At 42.0% G+C, this 15,900-nt stretch overlaps 1 protein-coding gene and 1 long non-coding RNA gene across 3 annotated transcripts in view; one reads left to right on the top strand and one right to left on the bottom strand.

Annotated features, from left to right (window-relative positions):
* Positions 1–15,900, bottom strand: part of EGF (epidermal growth factor) — an 88,113-nt gene that overhangs the window by 15,630 nt on the left and 56,583 nt on the right. Inside the window, exons 15-21 of one of the 2 annotated variants that reach the window (XM_007054419.3) lie at positions 11,997–12,164; positions 10,899–11,048; positions 9,220–9,378; positions 8,207–8,323; positions 4,762–4,887; positions 3,803–3,925; positions 2,235–2,385 (exon numbers count right to left, since the gene is read on the bottom strand). In XM_007054419.3, coding sequence (XP_007054481.2) covers positions 2,235–2,385; positions 3,803–3,925; positions 4,762–4,887; positions 8,207–8,323; positions 9,220–9,378; positions 10,899–11,048; positions 11,997–12,164 — 994 coding nt within the window. The remainder of the gene's footprint in view (positions 1–2,234; positions 2,386–3,802; positions 3,926–4,761; positions 4,888–8,206; positions 8,324–9,219; positions 9,379–10,898; positions 11,049–11,996; positions 12,165–15,900) is intronic. The other variant, XM_037897047.2, reaches the window with a different exon arrangement.
* LOC122465468 lies at positions 1,138–15,840 on the top strand. The gene is made up of 3 exons (XR_006290365.1): positions 1,138–1,380; positions 5,467–5,514; positions 15,740–15,840. It is a non-coding gene; the product is annotated as an uncharacterized LOC122465468 (long non-coding RNA).

Raw genomic sequence — 15,900 nt, 5'->3', positions numbered from 1 at the left:
TTATTTTCTATTAAATTCTATAGGCATTTTCCATAAGGGAACGTTCCTCTGAGATTTTCAAAGTAGCATCTTCCAACAGGTAAGTTTCAATTTTTTCCCTATAAAAGACTGTTTGAAAATGAGATCTTGCTGAATCATTTGGTTTTATTTTCAAACTTTTGTTGTTGTTGTTATTGTTAAAAGCAATGGGGAAAGAGGAAGAAGGGGCATTACGAAAGCTCTTATGGATAGAAAATATCTGCAGGATCTTTTAAAATTTTAAATGAACAGTTGCTGATTTTTTTTAAAAAAAATCACCCTTCAGTGTTGTGACCCCAGACACACACAAAAAAGTTCATGAAATTGACTAGAAACTGAAAAATAAAAGAGAATCTCGCCAATCTAGTTTCATTGTCCAAGCTGAGTGAAATACAAAAAGGGAACAATGCAACATAAACAGCAAAAAGTAAACTAGATTCTTAAAATTCTTTCAGGGTTTATAATGTAGACCCAAATCCCACTCACCAAACTGGTCTTACTGAAGTCAACAGAACCACCCACGAGTAAAGCAAGTAGGATGTGGCCTATAGTACCCTTTACTGATGATCTCAAATGCTATGCAAACATTAATTACTAAATTAAGACCATGCACCTTGTTTCAGTCACAAGATATGACAAATACACACTAGAGCTAGAACAATGCTAATATGTTTATGATGTAAAACCGCAATAAATTCCATACAAGCCAAATGGATCACTCTCTAATATGAGCATTTGAATCAAATTAAAACAAATTATGTTTGGTATGTGCAATTTATCACTAAACACATAGTTCCCCTCTCACCCCTAACTACATTCTTGTATTTAATGTGAATTCTACAGTCTAAATGAGGGAATACTGCCATCTAGTGTGCAAATATAAAAATAATCATTCAAAAGGGAGCCCTCTGCCATATGGTATATAGTTTTAAACACAAATAATCTGTCTGCGGCAGCAGGGCCCACACGAAGACTTAGTGCACATCAGGCTAGTCCAAGGTAGATGTATAGCCCAGCTTTCCACAAACTAAGTGTTTGCATAGACACCCCCTAAAGAGAGCCCTGCCTTCTTGGGCTTTGGAAAGGATTCAGATGAGGTCTGATATGCAAACCATTTCTGTTGTTTTATTACCATTTTCTCTTTTTTCTGATGAACCCCTTGTTTTTAAGAGGACCGTTGTATTTGATAATTTCACAGACTGCCCCAAAAGAGACAAAAATCCCTCAATCTCTAAGTGGGGGTGCTGAAGGCTGGTACTAGTCTGAAAGGGCATGGATGGAGGTGTCCTCTCCCATCACAGAGCACCACAGATGGCTGCAGCAAACCAACCCAGGGAGAAGCCGAAAGGCCAAGGAGGACACGTGAGTTGGCAGGGATGTGGATAACTAACTTTTATGATTGAAAAACACATACAAAAATATATAAATACATATGTAGGAGTAGAAATGAAAAGCAACTGTGATGCATCCGGTATTCCTTAAAGCTGTGGGCACCTTGGTTTGGCCAGTTACCCTACAAAGGCTGTGTCTACACTGCACCTCTAGCGACCGCGTGTAGGGTACGTGTAGCTACGCACCGCAGAAAAAAGCAGGCTGCATTCACACTGTGGCGTGTAGCTCCATGTGTCAGTGAAAGGCTGTGGCGGGGGGAGGACAGCAGGCAAAGACTTGGCAGTGGGGAGCTGATGGAGCCTCTCTCTGTTGCTGTTGTCTCTCCTTGCGGCTGGGAAAGATTCCAGCACTGGAGAGGCAACAGGACACTGCACTGCTAAAAACAGCAGTGTAGCTGGGGGAGGCACTGCTTGGATGAGTAGAGTTCACACCCACAGGGGTCAGATGTGTCCTGATTCTGCTCAGCTCATTGTCTTCACTGCCATGTATCTCTATGCTATAGGGGACAGGTAGTGTATGTACTCCACATGCCACCAACAGGAGTGTGCAGTGTAGATGTACCTGTAGACTCTGAAGCAAATATGTGCAAAAGAATCAAGCACTCAAGGAAGAAATCAAATGCTACCGTTAACTGCAATGTTCGGGAACACAGTGAGCATCACTTATATCAACTGAATATAAAGGGCAGGTTCTGATTACAGTTGTAGGAAATACAGAGAACATATATGGCAAAATACTTCATTGTTTGTCTTGAGGGAAATGCCCATCGCAGTATCTCTAGGATGGCATACATTGGCACAGATGTTACAAAGGTCTATACTTACGTGCACGCATAGTCTTGTAGAATTGAAACATAAATACAAACTCCACCATGAAGACAATAGGACTCGTATGAAGAAGGGCAGCCCACAAAACCATCTTGTTCAGAGGAAATGTTGTCATCACTGGTGCTCGTGGTAGAAGGCATAGCAGATTCTGAAATACAATATTTCACATGCATGCACATCTTAGTCGTTGGCTAAACTGGCAAAATTGCTTGGTACAGAGCTTCAGCATTTCCAGGCAAGATAATAAGTAAGATTCTTTAACCCCAATAAACAGATTGTGATTCGCCCATCTGCACACGGTTAAGGTGGAACTACAATATATACTTTCTTTGTTTCTGCAGTTTATGATGTTTTTCTATTACCACCACACAAACAACCAGAGCAAACTTAAGCTTTGGATTTTTAAAACATTATCTATTTCCATAGCTGAATCAGGCATAAAGTCATATATAATTTAATGTCACCATTTCTCAGTTAAAACTGCTGAAAAATCGGATTCTTGCAAAGAGGGCATGAGAATCTGCTGGTCACCTTCCATTGTCATAATTTCCTTCATTTTTCTGCACAGACGGGTCTCGGAGAATTTTGTAGAATGCTTTCTGTCACTGGACAGTATACCAGCAAGAGGAAAATTCACCTCTAGGTAGGGGACCAGCACAATGACTATGCTTCACTTAAAGCCACATTTTCAAAGGAGATCAGCTCCCACTGAGGCACGTCAATGAAGCTCAGCTCCTGTTGTGACACTTATGGCCAGATTTTCGAAAGAGCTTAGCAGTCAACACACCCATCTCTGCTGAAAATCTGGCCACTTATTCTGGTGACTGAGCTGAGCACTCTTGAAAATCTGTTCTTTATACTCTAGTTGAGGGCTTAAGTAGGACTAAAACAATAATAATACCTAGCTCTTATACAACACTTTCCCCCAATAGATCTCAAAGCACTTTACAAAGAAGGTCAGTATTATTATCCCCATTTTACGATGAGGAAACAAAGGCACAGGGAGGTGAAGTGACTTGCCTAAGGTCACACAGCTGGTCAGTGGCAGAGACTGGACTAGAACCCAATCCTCTCAAGACCCAGCCTAGTGCTGTATCCCCTGAGCCACAACACCTTGTGCTGGCTCTGTGCAGAGAGGCTGAACCCCTGGGGAACCTGAAAAATGACTTGACATGATGAGTCTTAGGTCATCTCATAAAAGGGGCATGGTATTACCCCAACAAAGAACTATATCTGCTCTTAAAGAAGACAGTGGTTATTAGCTGTAAGCTATTATATTTAGAAATTAGAGCTGGCCCTGAATGTTAATACTTCCAACAAATGGAATCAAATACTCATGATGCCCAGCTTTGTAAAACCAAAATCCAGTCTCCTCAGCCCACCTCTTCTTGGGGAAGTGCAATTTGCAAACAGCAGCATCCAGAACCAATTTAATTGGATTCACAGGCTGCCTGACATCATTATTCAGCAATTTCTGAATTTCCCAGGATGATTCATCTATTGGAGCACTCAACCTTCCTTACTTAGGGACCAGGTTATTTGGCTTATTCACTAACTTTACTCACCAGCACAGTTGACCTCAGTTCCAGATAGACCATTAATGCAAGTGCAAGTGTAGTTTCCTTCAGTATTGGTGCAGACAGTGTTTTCTGCACACGTGTGTGTCCCCAGCTTGCATTCATCGATATCTGTCACCCAAACAGTCCGCAGTTAGAAGAACGAATGCCTCTGAGTGTCATTCTATACAGGCAGCAATGGGCTCAGCACTACTGGCGCTGGGACGAATGCTGCAGAGCTTCGATCCACAGAATATTCTTGGCAGCAAGTGGGATGAAAGAGCAAGAAAGTGTGCTCTCTGTGAGAGGAGGACAGGTAGGCTTATCCATCCCTGCACCTCAGAGGATTGCAGTGTTGGGAGAAGGACAGTAGATCCTCCACTGGAAAGAGAAGGCAGAAGCTTCACCGATAAAATTAAAGGACAGTGGGATCAGTGGATCTGATTATTAACACGTCTTTAAATGTACTCAGGGTGTAAATGTCAACACCTTGAAGCTCATGCCTATTAAACTAACCTAGAATTATTTGAGGAGTATTATGACACACTGAATACCTGCTTTAGTTTATATGCATGGTAATGATTTCCAATAAATCTCTGTTGGTTCACCCATTTTTTCCCCAGCATAGCCACCAAAGTGTAAACACCAAGGGGAAGTATCCATTGACAACTAGAGGCTTTGCATATTGATCAGCTGCTGATGTTGCCACACATCAAACAGTAGGAAAAGAGCCAAAAAAGTAGAGATGATAAATGTCATCCGTCTTGGGGAGCTTACTAGTCTAATATTAGTATGCAGGCTCCAATGCCATTTTTCGACCAAGTAGTGGGATAGATCATTATAGACACTTAACACAACTCTCACATCTTGACACATAGCCGATCCAAATCATTAGACACGTCTCTTACTTCCTCATTCATTCTGTCACTGCCTCTCACTCCCCCTGTCACCCTCACACTCCCCCTCACCATAACAATGAAGCCCATCTCCACTGTATCCCTCCAGACACTTGCAGACATAGCCACCTTCGGTATTGATACAGTCCGATAGGTATCGATTACAGCGGTCCATGTTAAGAGCACACTCATCAATATCTATGAGAAAAACAATGTTAGGAGCCAAGGGACGCATCATTCATGGAGTAACATGCTGAAATGATAGAAAAGAAATAACTGTATGAGACCCACCCACAAACAATCCTGTTACCTTTACTTGGGGCACATCTACACTAGAAAGATAAATCGACCTACGTTGGGTCGACTTACAACCACCACACTAATTGCACCGAGACTCTTGGCTTCCCATTCCCCACAGGAGCCTGGCGGCTACACCGAGGCTCCCAGCTCCCCACCAGGGGCCCAGCTGAGGCAGGGAGCCAAGAGCCCGAGGGCAGCCAGACTCCAAGCAGCGTGGAGCCAGGAGCCTCCATGCCGCACCAGGGCTCCCTGCAGGGAGCAGGCTGGGCACAGCCTGGCTGGGAGTGGGGAGCCCAGGAGGGCACAGCCTGGCTGGGAGTGGGGAGCCCAGGCAGGAGCTGGGCTGAGAGCAGGAAGCCTGAGAGAAGACAGGCTCTGAGCGGGGAGCATGCAGCCTGACTGGGAATGGGGAGCCCGGGGCAGCTGGGCTCTAGCTGGAGCCCACCACCTGCCCCATCGCTTTCTTGTCAATTTCAGGGCTTCAGTATGGATGAAAGTAGACAAGAATGACAGCCAACAGCCGATGTAAGTAACACAGTGTCTACATGGACTTTACATCCTCCTGATCTATCCCCACATGAGCCTATGCCTCCAATGGAGGTGGAATTATGATGTCGGTTTAATAGGACACCTACATCAGCTGGAGCAAGGCTGGAGTGTGTAAACTGACATAATTAGGTCAACGTAAGCTGCCTTATGTCAGCCTTACTCTGTAGTACAGAGCAATCATTTTGCTTCTAAAGTACTGGGAAGAGTGAGCAGGGGGTGTGAGGTGTCCTTATTTGTGGCCATGAATTGAGGCTGGGGTTTTCAAAAAAGCCTGAGTAAGTTAGCCACCTAAACCCCATTCAACTGGATGCCTAATTCCCTTAGGCTTCCTTGAAAATACCTGGCTTATTTATTGATTGATTTTTATTTCAAAGAAAAAGAACTTTAGCCCAAAGGACACTCCGAAATAAAGCTCTGGATGCCCATGTCATATGATCAGTATGATTTAAATCCCACCACCACACATTCCCCCAAGGCACCCTCAAACACATTAGCCATCCCCCGAAGCCCGCTCAAACAGGTGGGCTTTGCAGAGTATGTGCAAGGCTATTTTGGACTGGCAGGGGGTGAGCATTCTAAAGTAAAGGTGGAGAATGCTCTGCCAGCAGCCCCTCTTTTATACCATGGGGGTATCAAGCTTGAGCACCCCTGCTGATCTCAGTTGTGGTGCAAAATTGCTTTAAAAACGTACTTGAGTAAATTTCTATTTGTGCCAAAAAAGGGCTGTAGGTAGAACCAGGCACGATAATGTGTTTATCTCTGAAATTGCAATGTTCAGCTTCAAAGTCTACTGTCCCATGAGGGACATATACATCATATACACACTCTCTCTCTTTTTACCCGTGGCCTCCACTCTGATCTGCAGTGCCTGGCTTTCCATTTAATTTAAGTGACAAATAAATTCCCTGAATCATGAGTGTATAACCTAATCTCAAAACTGCCTCCTTTCTTGCTCTCCAGAAGCACGATATGAAGTGGAATGTAGACTTTGAAAAGAGGAACAAGGGTTAAGAGAAAAAGGTACAATAGTTCAATGAAACAAACATTTCATATCTATTCTCCTTCCCAATTATTATTATTAAAATAATGCTGCAAGTGTCCTTGGTGTTTTACAGTCAAATGATTACCTGTGCTTTATTTCCAAGGTCTGCCTTGTCTTTATCTTTGTGGTAAGATAAAGTGCTTTTATTTATTGTTTATGCGAGTGCACAAATGGGCTAACTGCACTGTGCTGTAGCTGGTCTCATCACAAGAGTACCCAAGAGCATATTCTAATACCAGAAAGAGACAGGCAGAGGAGCTCACATAACTATACAATATAAACATTGCATTAGACCCATTAAACCTTAAGAGAATCCACAATGCTAAATTATACATCAACTATAATATCTATGTGCCTTGAGCTTTTTGTAATTAGATGCATTTTATAAATAAATATATTATACTTGTATTTCTATTGCCCCCATAATTTGTATTTGTTATCTCTGCTCTCTACTGAATAGAATGTCTGACATGTCATAGGAACACAGAATTGCAATACTGGGTGAGAACAATCTACAGTTGTTTTGTCAGGAAGAATGGCCAGTTCCAGGTGCTTCAGAGGGAGGTACAAACAAAATCATACTGAGCAATTGACATGCCTTGAGGAGAAGTGTCTCCCCAACCCCAGGCAGCCAGTGATTGGCTTATGCTGGGAAGCATGAGGATTTAGGTCTGATGATTATTTTTTTGTACCCTGCTGATGTTGCTGTGGATGTTCTCTATTTAACTACATAAAGTGATTTTGATTACCACCAAGCCCTTGTCCTCAACAAAAGACTGTGGCAATGAGTTCCCTAGGATAGTTGGTGTTGTGTAACAAAGTATTTCCTCCTATCAATTTTGCTGTCTTCCAGTTTCATTGGATGTGTCCTTGTTCTAGCATTATGTGAAAAGGCAAGTAGGTTTCTGTAGCATTAATTATTTATAACCCTCTACCATATCCACTCTTATTGGCCTCATCTCTAATTACATAGTCTGAATCTGTCACTCCTGCTAATCTTTTACATCGGTTAAAGTGTGCATATTTAGTGGTTGCAGTCTGCAGAAACTATAAACGCTAATGCTACTACAATGAGCGTGAATGTTCAGTGGATCCTATTTGCTTTCACATTCCACACTGAGTTCAAGGGGAACTCTCTTCTCGTCTGATAACGCTGCCACTTACACACTTGAGCTCTCTCTTTCACAGTGTTCTAGGAAAGTCACGGGACCAGGCTCCCACATATTCATGAGAAGAGCTTCTTCAGCATTTTGCTGCATCCTCCATTGCTAAGGGCATTGTAGCACATAGTTTCTCTCTCTATTCCCACAACAGACTAAATTCATCTCTGGTATAATGTTTATGAATTAAGAGCACTAAAGTCAGAAGAGTTACACCTGCGGCAAATTTGTCTTACTCATTGATATCAATAGGATTTACACTCATGATTCAAGGGAAAATAATGGATGTAATAATTAACCGTTCCATTTCATGGTCTCTGTTCATTATCCTTTTCAATGGAAATGATGTGTCTAAACACAGCGGTCTTGTCGACCTTCCTGTGATGGCTCATGCTGTGGATATGTCAAAGACAGACGGCTTTTTCAATTCTATTGTTTTCTAGAACATTTTAATACTTCCTCTTACCATAGCATGATTTACCCTCCCTGGTAAATCCTTTCAAACACTGACACATAGCACCATCTTCCAGGGGAACACACTGGGCGTTGACATTACATTCTAACACAGCACAGTCATCTCGATCTGTAGCACAAACAAAATCAAAGTCCACCACACTGACTAGTTCAGTTAATCAAAGGAGCAAATGGATTTTTTACACAAAAGCATGTACAGCCAAAGTTTTAAAACATGGCCCCCTAGGTTTAACAATGACCAGCTAACAATTTTAAACACAACTGTCTTTGTCTACACTAGGTATAAACAGTGTTTAACCACTCATTTTCCCAGTGTAAGCAAAACCTTACAATGCATCAGAGTTGGGTGAATAACTGATTTGGCTGAATCCCAAAATTGTGTAAAATTTTGATGAATCAAAAAAATCCATTTGAGCTAACATGATTTTTTTGGACCCAAAATGAATTTTTCCAGGCAGGAGACCAGGCCGCTGTTATAACCATTAGCCCAGTGGTTAGAGCACTCTCCTGGGACATGGGAGTCACAAGTTCAATTCCCCCATTCCTGATGAGAAGAAAGGATTTGACCCTCATAGTGGCAATTCATAAACTAACAGATTTTTAAAGTACAAACGTTCATAGCAATTAACTTGAGATAAAAGTGTCTAGGCAAGAAAAGCTGTTAATCCCTTTTTGGTTTTTCTGATCCAGTTCTTTGTGATTTACAGTTTTCCTGTTAAGCAAAAGCCTTCTGTCCATATTTAATCCAGTGCCCCTCTGGATCCGACCTTTGGTTGGTTCTGACTAGACTTTCTAATTTCATATCATCCATACCTAAACCTTGATGTTTGTTTCTTCTCCCTGGTGTTTATAAGCAGCATGACCATTACAGATTGATCCCTCCTTCCTCTAAGCTCCACCACTCATCTCTGATCCAGTTGAATAAACCAATTTGTATCCAGCTCAGAATTTCACTTTCAGTACAACAGTCATGACCTTTGTGAACCATAAAATTGTAGACCTTACCAAACACCATGATTTCAGCCATCAACAAGTGTTGGGTCTGTAGCTCCTCCCCATTGTTAGTATCCCCATATGTCCTACTATTCAGTGGACTTTGGTATACGGTTTCCAATGTTGCTGTTTTATTCTGTGGTGCTGCCTTCTTGTGTACAGAGATACCCCCTGAAAATGTTGAAGACAAGTAGAACAGATGGTTGAAGTCTACTGAATCAAAGTTCTGATTTTTAGTCATACATAAATCAGTAATTCACAAGTCACAGAATCTGTGGCTTTCTATTTAAAACAAAAGTCAGATTGTTCTCATTCTGGCCTGTTCCCCCAGGCCTAAAATCCACTCAGTGGTTGGTTCTCTCAAATACTATGAGAAGAATTAAATTAATTCCCCAATTGCACTTGTCAACATTGAAGGTTCATACTTTGATGTCTGTGTGTCAAGGTCCAATACTATAGAGGTCAGATTCATATGTTACTGCCCCAGTGGTCATCCACTGAGGTGTAAAAGAGTGTGATTTTTTTAAACTTTTTAAAAATGCTAAAGATGATACAGCAATTCACTTCAAAGGCACAGCAATTCACCTTCACAAGATACTGGGATGTTCAGGTGAGCCTGACGGTATAAGCCAGTATGTTATAGGGTATGGGAGAAGAAGGTAGAGAGTTGATGCTTTTTTTCAGTCTGGGGGTACCATATCAGAACACAGAATCATAAAAATCAGAGGTGCAAAGAACCTTTGATCCATCCTGAGGGGGATAGTAAAGAATTGTAGCCTACAGTATATTGACTAGCGCTTTGTGAGATGCTTACCAACATTGCTCTCTCCTGTAATATAATCACTTGGATGAATGTGAATCATTGCCCCTCTACAGGATAGAACATGTCAGATTTGCTTAAGTTTTTAGTGGCTGAGTTAGTCAAGCTGCTTCTTTAAGTTCACTGAGGAAAAGCCTTAATTTTCGGAGACAATTGTTGTGAATTCTAACCCCTTACGTTGAAATATGTTGTTAAATACAGGACCTTCCCACCCTTAATAGAAACATTGCACGTATCCAGGCTCTGACACAGGTACAGCTAACATGATTCAGTGCAACCACAAAGCAGCATTTTTTCCAGCTCAACTGTGTGCCAACCATATTGGCTTGTCCACACGTAGCACAATGCATGACCAGTGTGTATGAATGCACTCCTGGAAAATATAAGCAGTTTTCCCAAATGCCTCAGCTGTTGATGCCAGGGGCAGAGCAGAGAGTTGGTGTTTTTCCACCTGGTGCAATGCACTTTGGTAAGTTGTCAAGATACTTTGGGAAATTCTGCCCTGCAGAACCCGGTTAGAACCTGACAGTCATGTAATAGTCCTGCTCACACATGAAGTCAAAACACGGCACATCTATGTGGTTAGGAATTGTGTGTAAATCGTTTTGCATGAAGACATGAACTATATGCAGAGTCAAACTGGTTACATGCTGACTTCCATTCAAAACCCAGAGGGGAAGGAGAGAGAGAGAGAGAAGAAAGGCAGGGGAGTGACACAGTAAGAAAATGCCTATAAAAGGGAAATAAATGCTGTTTTCAAATGTCTACAAGGCTATCACAAATTGTGAAGAGTAAGAAAAATACATTACATTATTATTTGATAGTATCCTTTGAAGACAAGTTTTTTTTCATGACTAAAAGAATATGATACCTGCTGCTGTCTCAGGAATATTCAGGGCCTGACAGGTTTTTCCATTTTGGGTTTTCATAAAGCCTTTGTGACATGAGCAATGAGCAACTCCAAATCTGTCTTCACAGATCTGATCACAACCTCCGTTCTCATGAAGGCAGGGATCTGCCCCTAGGGGAGAGACACATGTGCACCTTAGCAGGATGCAGCCATATGTTCGGAGAATCCTCAACTATTAATTATCTTATCTTGTTGGCAGTGCGGATATGAAGCAGTTAAAAAATTTAAAACTGACAGAGAAGAGAATGCACTTTTTTTTTGTTAAGATGGGACATGTACAATAAAGTATATGTGTTCCTTAATGACAGTAAAGCAGAACTGCATGCTTTCCATCATACACAGATATACTTACAGCTATTATGAATGCTTTTTATTATTGGACACCTGGAGCCCTATCATCCTCTATAAGGCTTACTTCTGTGCAGAGGATAGTAAGCACTGGGTCAAACTGTGACTGTCTTATTTACACAAGTAGTCTTATCTAAATCAATAGGACAACTCACTTCAGTAATGTAGATGCAAAATGAAGCTTCCTGCAAGCTCTTCCAATGGGTTGGAGTTTGTCCCTTGCAGAAAAATCAAGTGGTTTGGCCCTCAAAGCAAAGAAGCTTAGAGGTTCCACAGGTGCCTTTTTGGTGTTACACATCACTATTATTTGTATAAGGAGAAGGAAGCTACACAAAGGCGATAGATGGATATCAAGAGTGTGGTCTCATGGTAATTGGTCAGGTTAGTGCTACAGAAAGTATTATATTCTTAGCTTGAAGCATATGGCTTTAGAGATGCAAGAGCTATTAGCATTAATGGGGGAGCTGCATGTCCAAAGTCTACACACCAAGCTGAGAACAAACCCACTAATGCCCCCATGAGTTCCAGAGTTCCAGAAAACACCAGTTTTCTCATGATTCTAATAAAAGCCAGTCTGACTGTGCATGTGGAGCCTTTTGAAAATTCTATTTCAGAGATGAACATTCCCTCCTCTAAATGTCTATTGTACCAATAGCAGCGAACAGAAAAAGAAGCCCGTAAGGGAATGACTGCTTAACTTTTGCAGTATACCTGGTTTCGCCAAAGGATGAACTACAACCACTGACGAGGGTCTCAGCATGCTGCCTCGGAGACGTACCCTGTTTTGGCCGGTCTGCTTGTCCACCCTCGTTAATGAAGGCTTAGCCCAGTCAGAGAACCAAATGTGATCCTCAAATACTGCTACATCAAATGGATGGCCTAGAAAGCAATTATACTTGTCAATTCCAGTTCAGGTTCAAGTTACACAAGTCAGCACATAACCAAAATAAGTATCCACACACGTCTTTCTAGAAACACAGCAATACCGTAGAGATACCCAGACTTGCACTTTTATGTATCTATCAGTAGATGATGGAAAATATCAGTGCTCCTGAATGGTCGCACCCTGCCCTTCCTACTCCAAAAGCACAGGCCCTTGCCTCTCAAGATTCTCTTTTAGCTGCTACCAATGCAAAGTTGTGACACAGCTGGTTCCATTTTGATTCCATCCTATGAGGGACAGTGCACATGCACAAGCCAGTATACTATACCATTCACCTGCACGGCTTAGAATGAACCCTTACATTTTCAAAATAGTGCACAGAGTAGCAGTTTTTCCCTTGGTAACTCGAGCCTTGCATGGATACAAAATTTATATGTGCAGATGCAGATATCGGCAGATATAAATCATTATCCGCAGAGCTGCAGGGCGCTACCGGGACCCAGAGCAGCAAAAGCAGTAGCCTGTCAGGCCGCCACTCTCAGGAGCCAGTGCCCTGTACCCAGAGCTCCTCTGGCATATCTGTATCGCCCCCAGCCCTGCCCAATGCATTAGCACGACCAGAGTCAGCTGCGGGTGAGCCTGGTGCCTGCCCCAGTGGGCGGGGTTGTGGCGGAGCTGGGGGCAGTACAGCCACATCAGAGGAGCTGCCAGCACAAGGCACTGGTTCCTGGGAGCGGCAGCATGACAGGCTACTGCTTTCATTGTTGTGGTTCCCAGCAGAGCCCTGCAGCTTCGCAGATACCAATTTATATCCACGGAGATACATTTTGTATCCGTGCAGGTCTCTACTGGTAACGGAACATATGCTTAAATTTTCAAATTGGAATAAGGGGATGATTTCCGAACACAAGCATGGCAATTCAGAGTTAAGGATGCCAAGTACTGTTGTCTAGATTTTTAAAAGAAATCTATGGTGTCTAATTCTGGCTATTTGAGTATCAGTGTCAGAGTTAGAGATTATTGTTAGGTTGCTATGGGCCTATACATTTAGACAAGTATTCCTCTCCTCAGTGCACCCACAGACAGATCACATATACTGGACCTGCATATATTTTTAGCTGCTTTTGGAGGGAACTCTAAACTCTTGCCAGAGTTTGGATATTTGCCCCATTTTATCAGCCTGTAGCATCAGGTATTCCTATTGAGTGACAGGTATTTCCTGTAGTAACGCAATTTACACTTAAGCCTTTGCCCAACTGGAAAAACACTGTCTATATGAGAAACATATTACCAGTTATACCACCCACATTTGGATACTTATTCCAGGATAAATGTGTCTTTCTTTCAGTTTAGCTTAACCCCTTTCCCAAGTGACATTAGCTAAACTAAAAAAAAAAAGCCACTTTTATACCAGAATTAATGTGTCCACACAGGGGTTTTTAACCAGTATAACCATATTGGTTTCAATTCACACTTCAATTTATATCAAAGAAATGTTCCTATGTGGACAAGACTGTTTACTTTTTCTTAAATGTTGTTTTGGGATTTAGGAATCCTTTTCTATCCCATGAGCATATATCCTGAAGTCTTCTGCATCAGGCTTACTCCCTTGGCCTGATTCTCTTCTTATTTCATTCCGTGAAGTTTGAGTAACCTGCCAACATCCTGGATAATGTCTTCATCCAAATAGTGAATTATTTTATTACACATAACCTGCACCCCTGGAAGACCACAATCCTCCCATCCCAATGGGGACATCAGTAATTTAGCCTTCACAGTTTTCACTTATACTTAACCACAACTTAAAAATCAAAAATAAAAGTGGGAAATGATCCAATAAAATTAAAAATAAGAAATAAGGATCCATCCTACAAGAATCATGTAGAAGCAGGACTATGTACCATTACTATGTATCTCCAAACACAATAGGGACTGTATAAACAGAGACCTTTACTGTTGGTCCCCTAGAACAGGTGCTCACATCTTTGTTTTTACTCAAACTACAAAACAGTCATAATGATGGAACAGATCTAAGAAAACCTAATCTGCCTCGCATGCAGCTGTCACCGGATGCCCGTACATTCTACTCATTATTCACATATGACCTGTAACTACAGCGACACTAGATGGCACCCGTGCAATAAGAATGCATACTTACCCAAAGTATGTATAAGGTATTTAGATACCGTTGGGAAGGTTTGAAGTTATATTTGTCCAGGGTACAATGTATTAATCTTAAAATGTTCATGGGTCCAGCTGAGTGTTTGTCAACGTATGTCATTTAAAAATAATATACAATTATATACATACAATACTTCACACAGACTTTCTCAGACCACACATTTTAAGACAGAGACAATTTAAAAAAAAAAAACTCCAAATAAACCAGAGAGAAAGAAAATTAATTTTTAGACAAACCTCCCTTGGTCCCATTTTTAAGCCATAAAACACCAAGAGTGAAATGCTTGCCCTACTGAAGTCAAGGGCAAAATTCCCGTTGACTTCAACAGGACCAGGATGTCACTCTGTATCTCTTTCCCCCTTCCTATGCATAGGTCTGATGCTCACCAGCCTAAACACAGTCTCATGTCTGATGTCACCTCTCTGTCTCCCAATACACACACCATAGTCTCAGATCCATCTCTTTTCCTCCTCTCTCCTCCGATGTTCCTTTCTCTCGTCCTCTCTTTTGCTCCCCGAGAGATGCTACCCCTTTGACAGCCACTGATGCTACCCCTTTGACAGAAACTTACAACAAGTTGTCAGGTTTTTCTTTGCAGCTCAGCTTGCCTGACTCAGCTGCAAAGTGGAGTTTACCACAGTTTGTACTTTTCACTGTCAAACCTATCACAGAGGGGACAAAGAAGAATGACAGGCCAGAGTAGCACTGTGGGGAGGGGGAGGGGAAAGGAATGCTAGAAGGGCACTCCATTCAGCCCTATTGGTACCCAAGGGACTGGAGAGTCCTCCCATCTTTGCAGGCAGCCCTGCACATCAGTGATGGGGAATCTGGCATAGAAGAAGCAACACAAGCCACACCAGGAAAAAAGAGCAGCCTAGTACTATGAGATGGCTGCCTAATGTGGTCTCTGGCAGAACAACACTACCACAATACGGTGATAGTGTGGTCATTATACATGGAGGTCTATCTGAACCCAGACGGCAGTCCTCAATTGATCATGACCTGCCTTTTGGGCAACACTGCTGTAGACTGACTACACAGTTACAAAATATATGTTGTCAACAGTGTGACAGTGTCCAAGGGCAATCACTGCTCTGTATACACACACAAACAAACACTAAAATGTGGTTTGTTCTAAATGTGTTAGACTATCAGTTATCCTGTGCTCAGGCTTCTGTTCTAGCTCTCAAGGTGATCTTCTCATCTCAAATCACAGCAAGGCTGAGCAGTAATAGCCACCAGCATCTTGCAAAGATCATCTTTCCATTGCTCGCAATGTGTGTATTGTGTATTTAGAGATGTCTGCATGTTGAAGACTGTATAGACATAGTCCTTGATACAAAAAGAGTTTAAAATCTAAAGGCCTGTTTTCTCCTCTCACTTACATAGGTGTAACTCCACTGATGTATGTATGCAGTGAAGCAGTAACTCAAGGAACCAACATATCATTTTCTTAATGGGATAGATCTTCTAAGGAAGGCAGCATGGAACTCTGTGCAATAGATTTGGGGTGGTCTCTTACAACTAGAGGGTGATTAATATGGCTTGTC

The sequence above is a fragment of the Chelonia mydas genome, chromosome 4 (assembly GCF_015237465.2).
Source record: "Chelonia mydas isolate rCheMyd1 chromosome 4, rCheMyd1.pri.v2, whole genome shotgun sequence".
Classification (NCBI taxonomy): domain Eukaryota; kingdom Metazoa; phylum Chordata; order Testudines; family Cheloniidae; genus Chelonia; species Chelonia mydas.
Note: the sequence above shows the minus strand (reverse complement) of the source record. Positions and strands in the feature narration are given on the sequence as shown.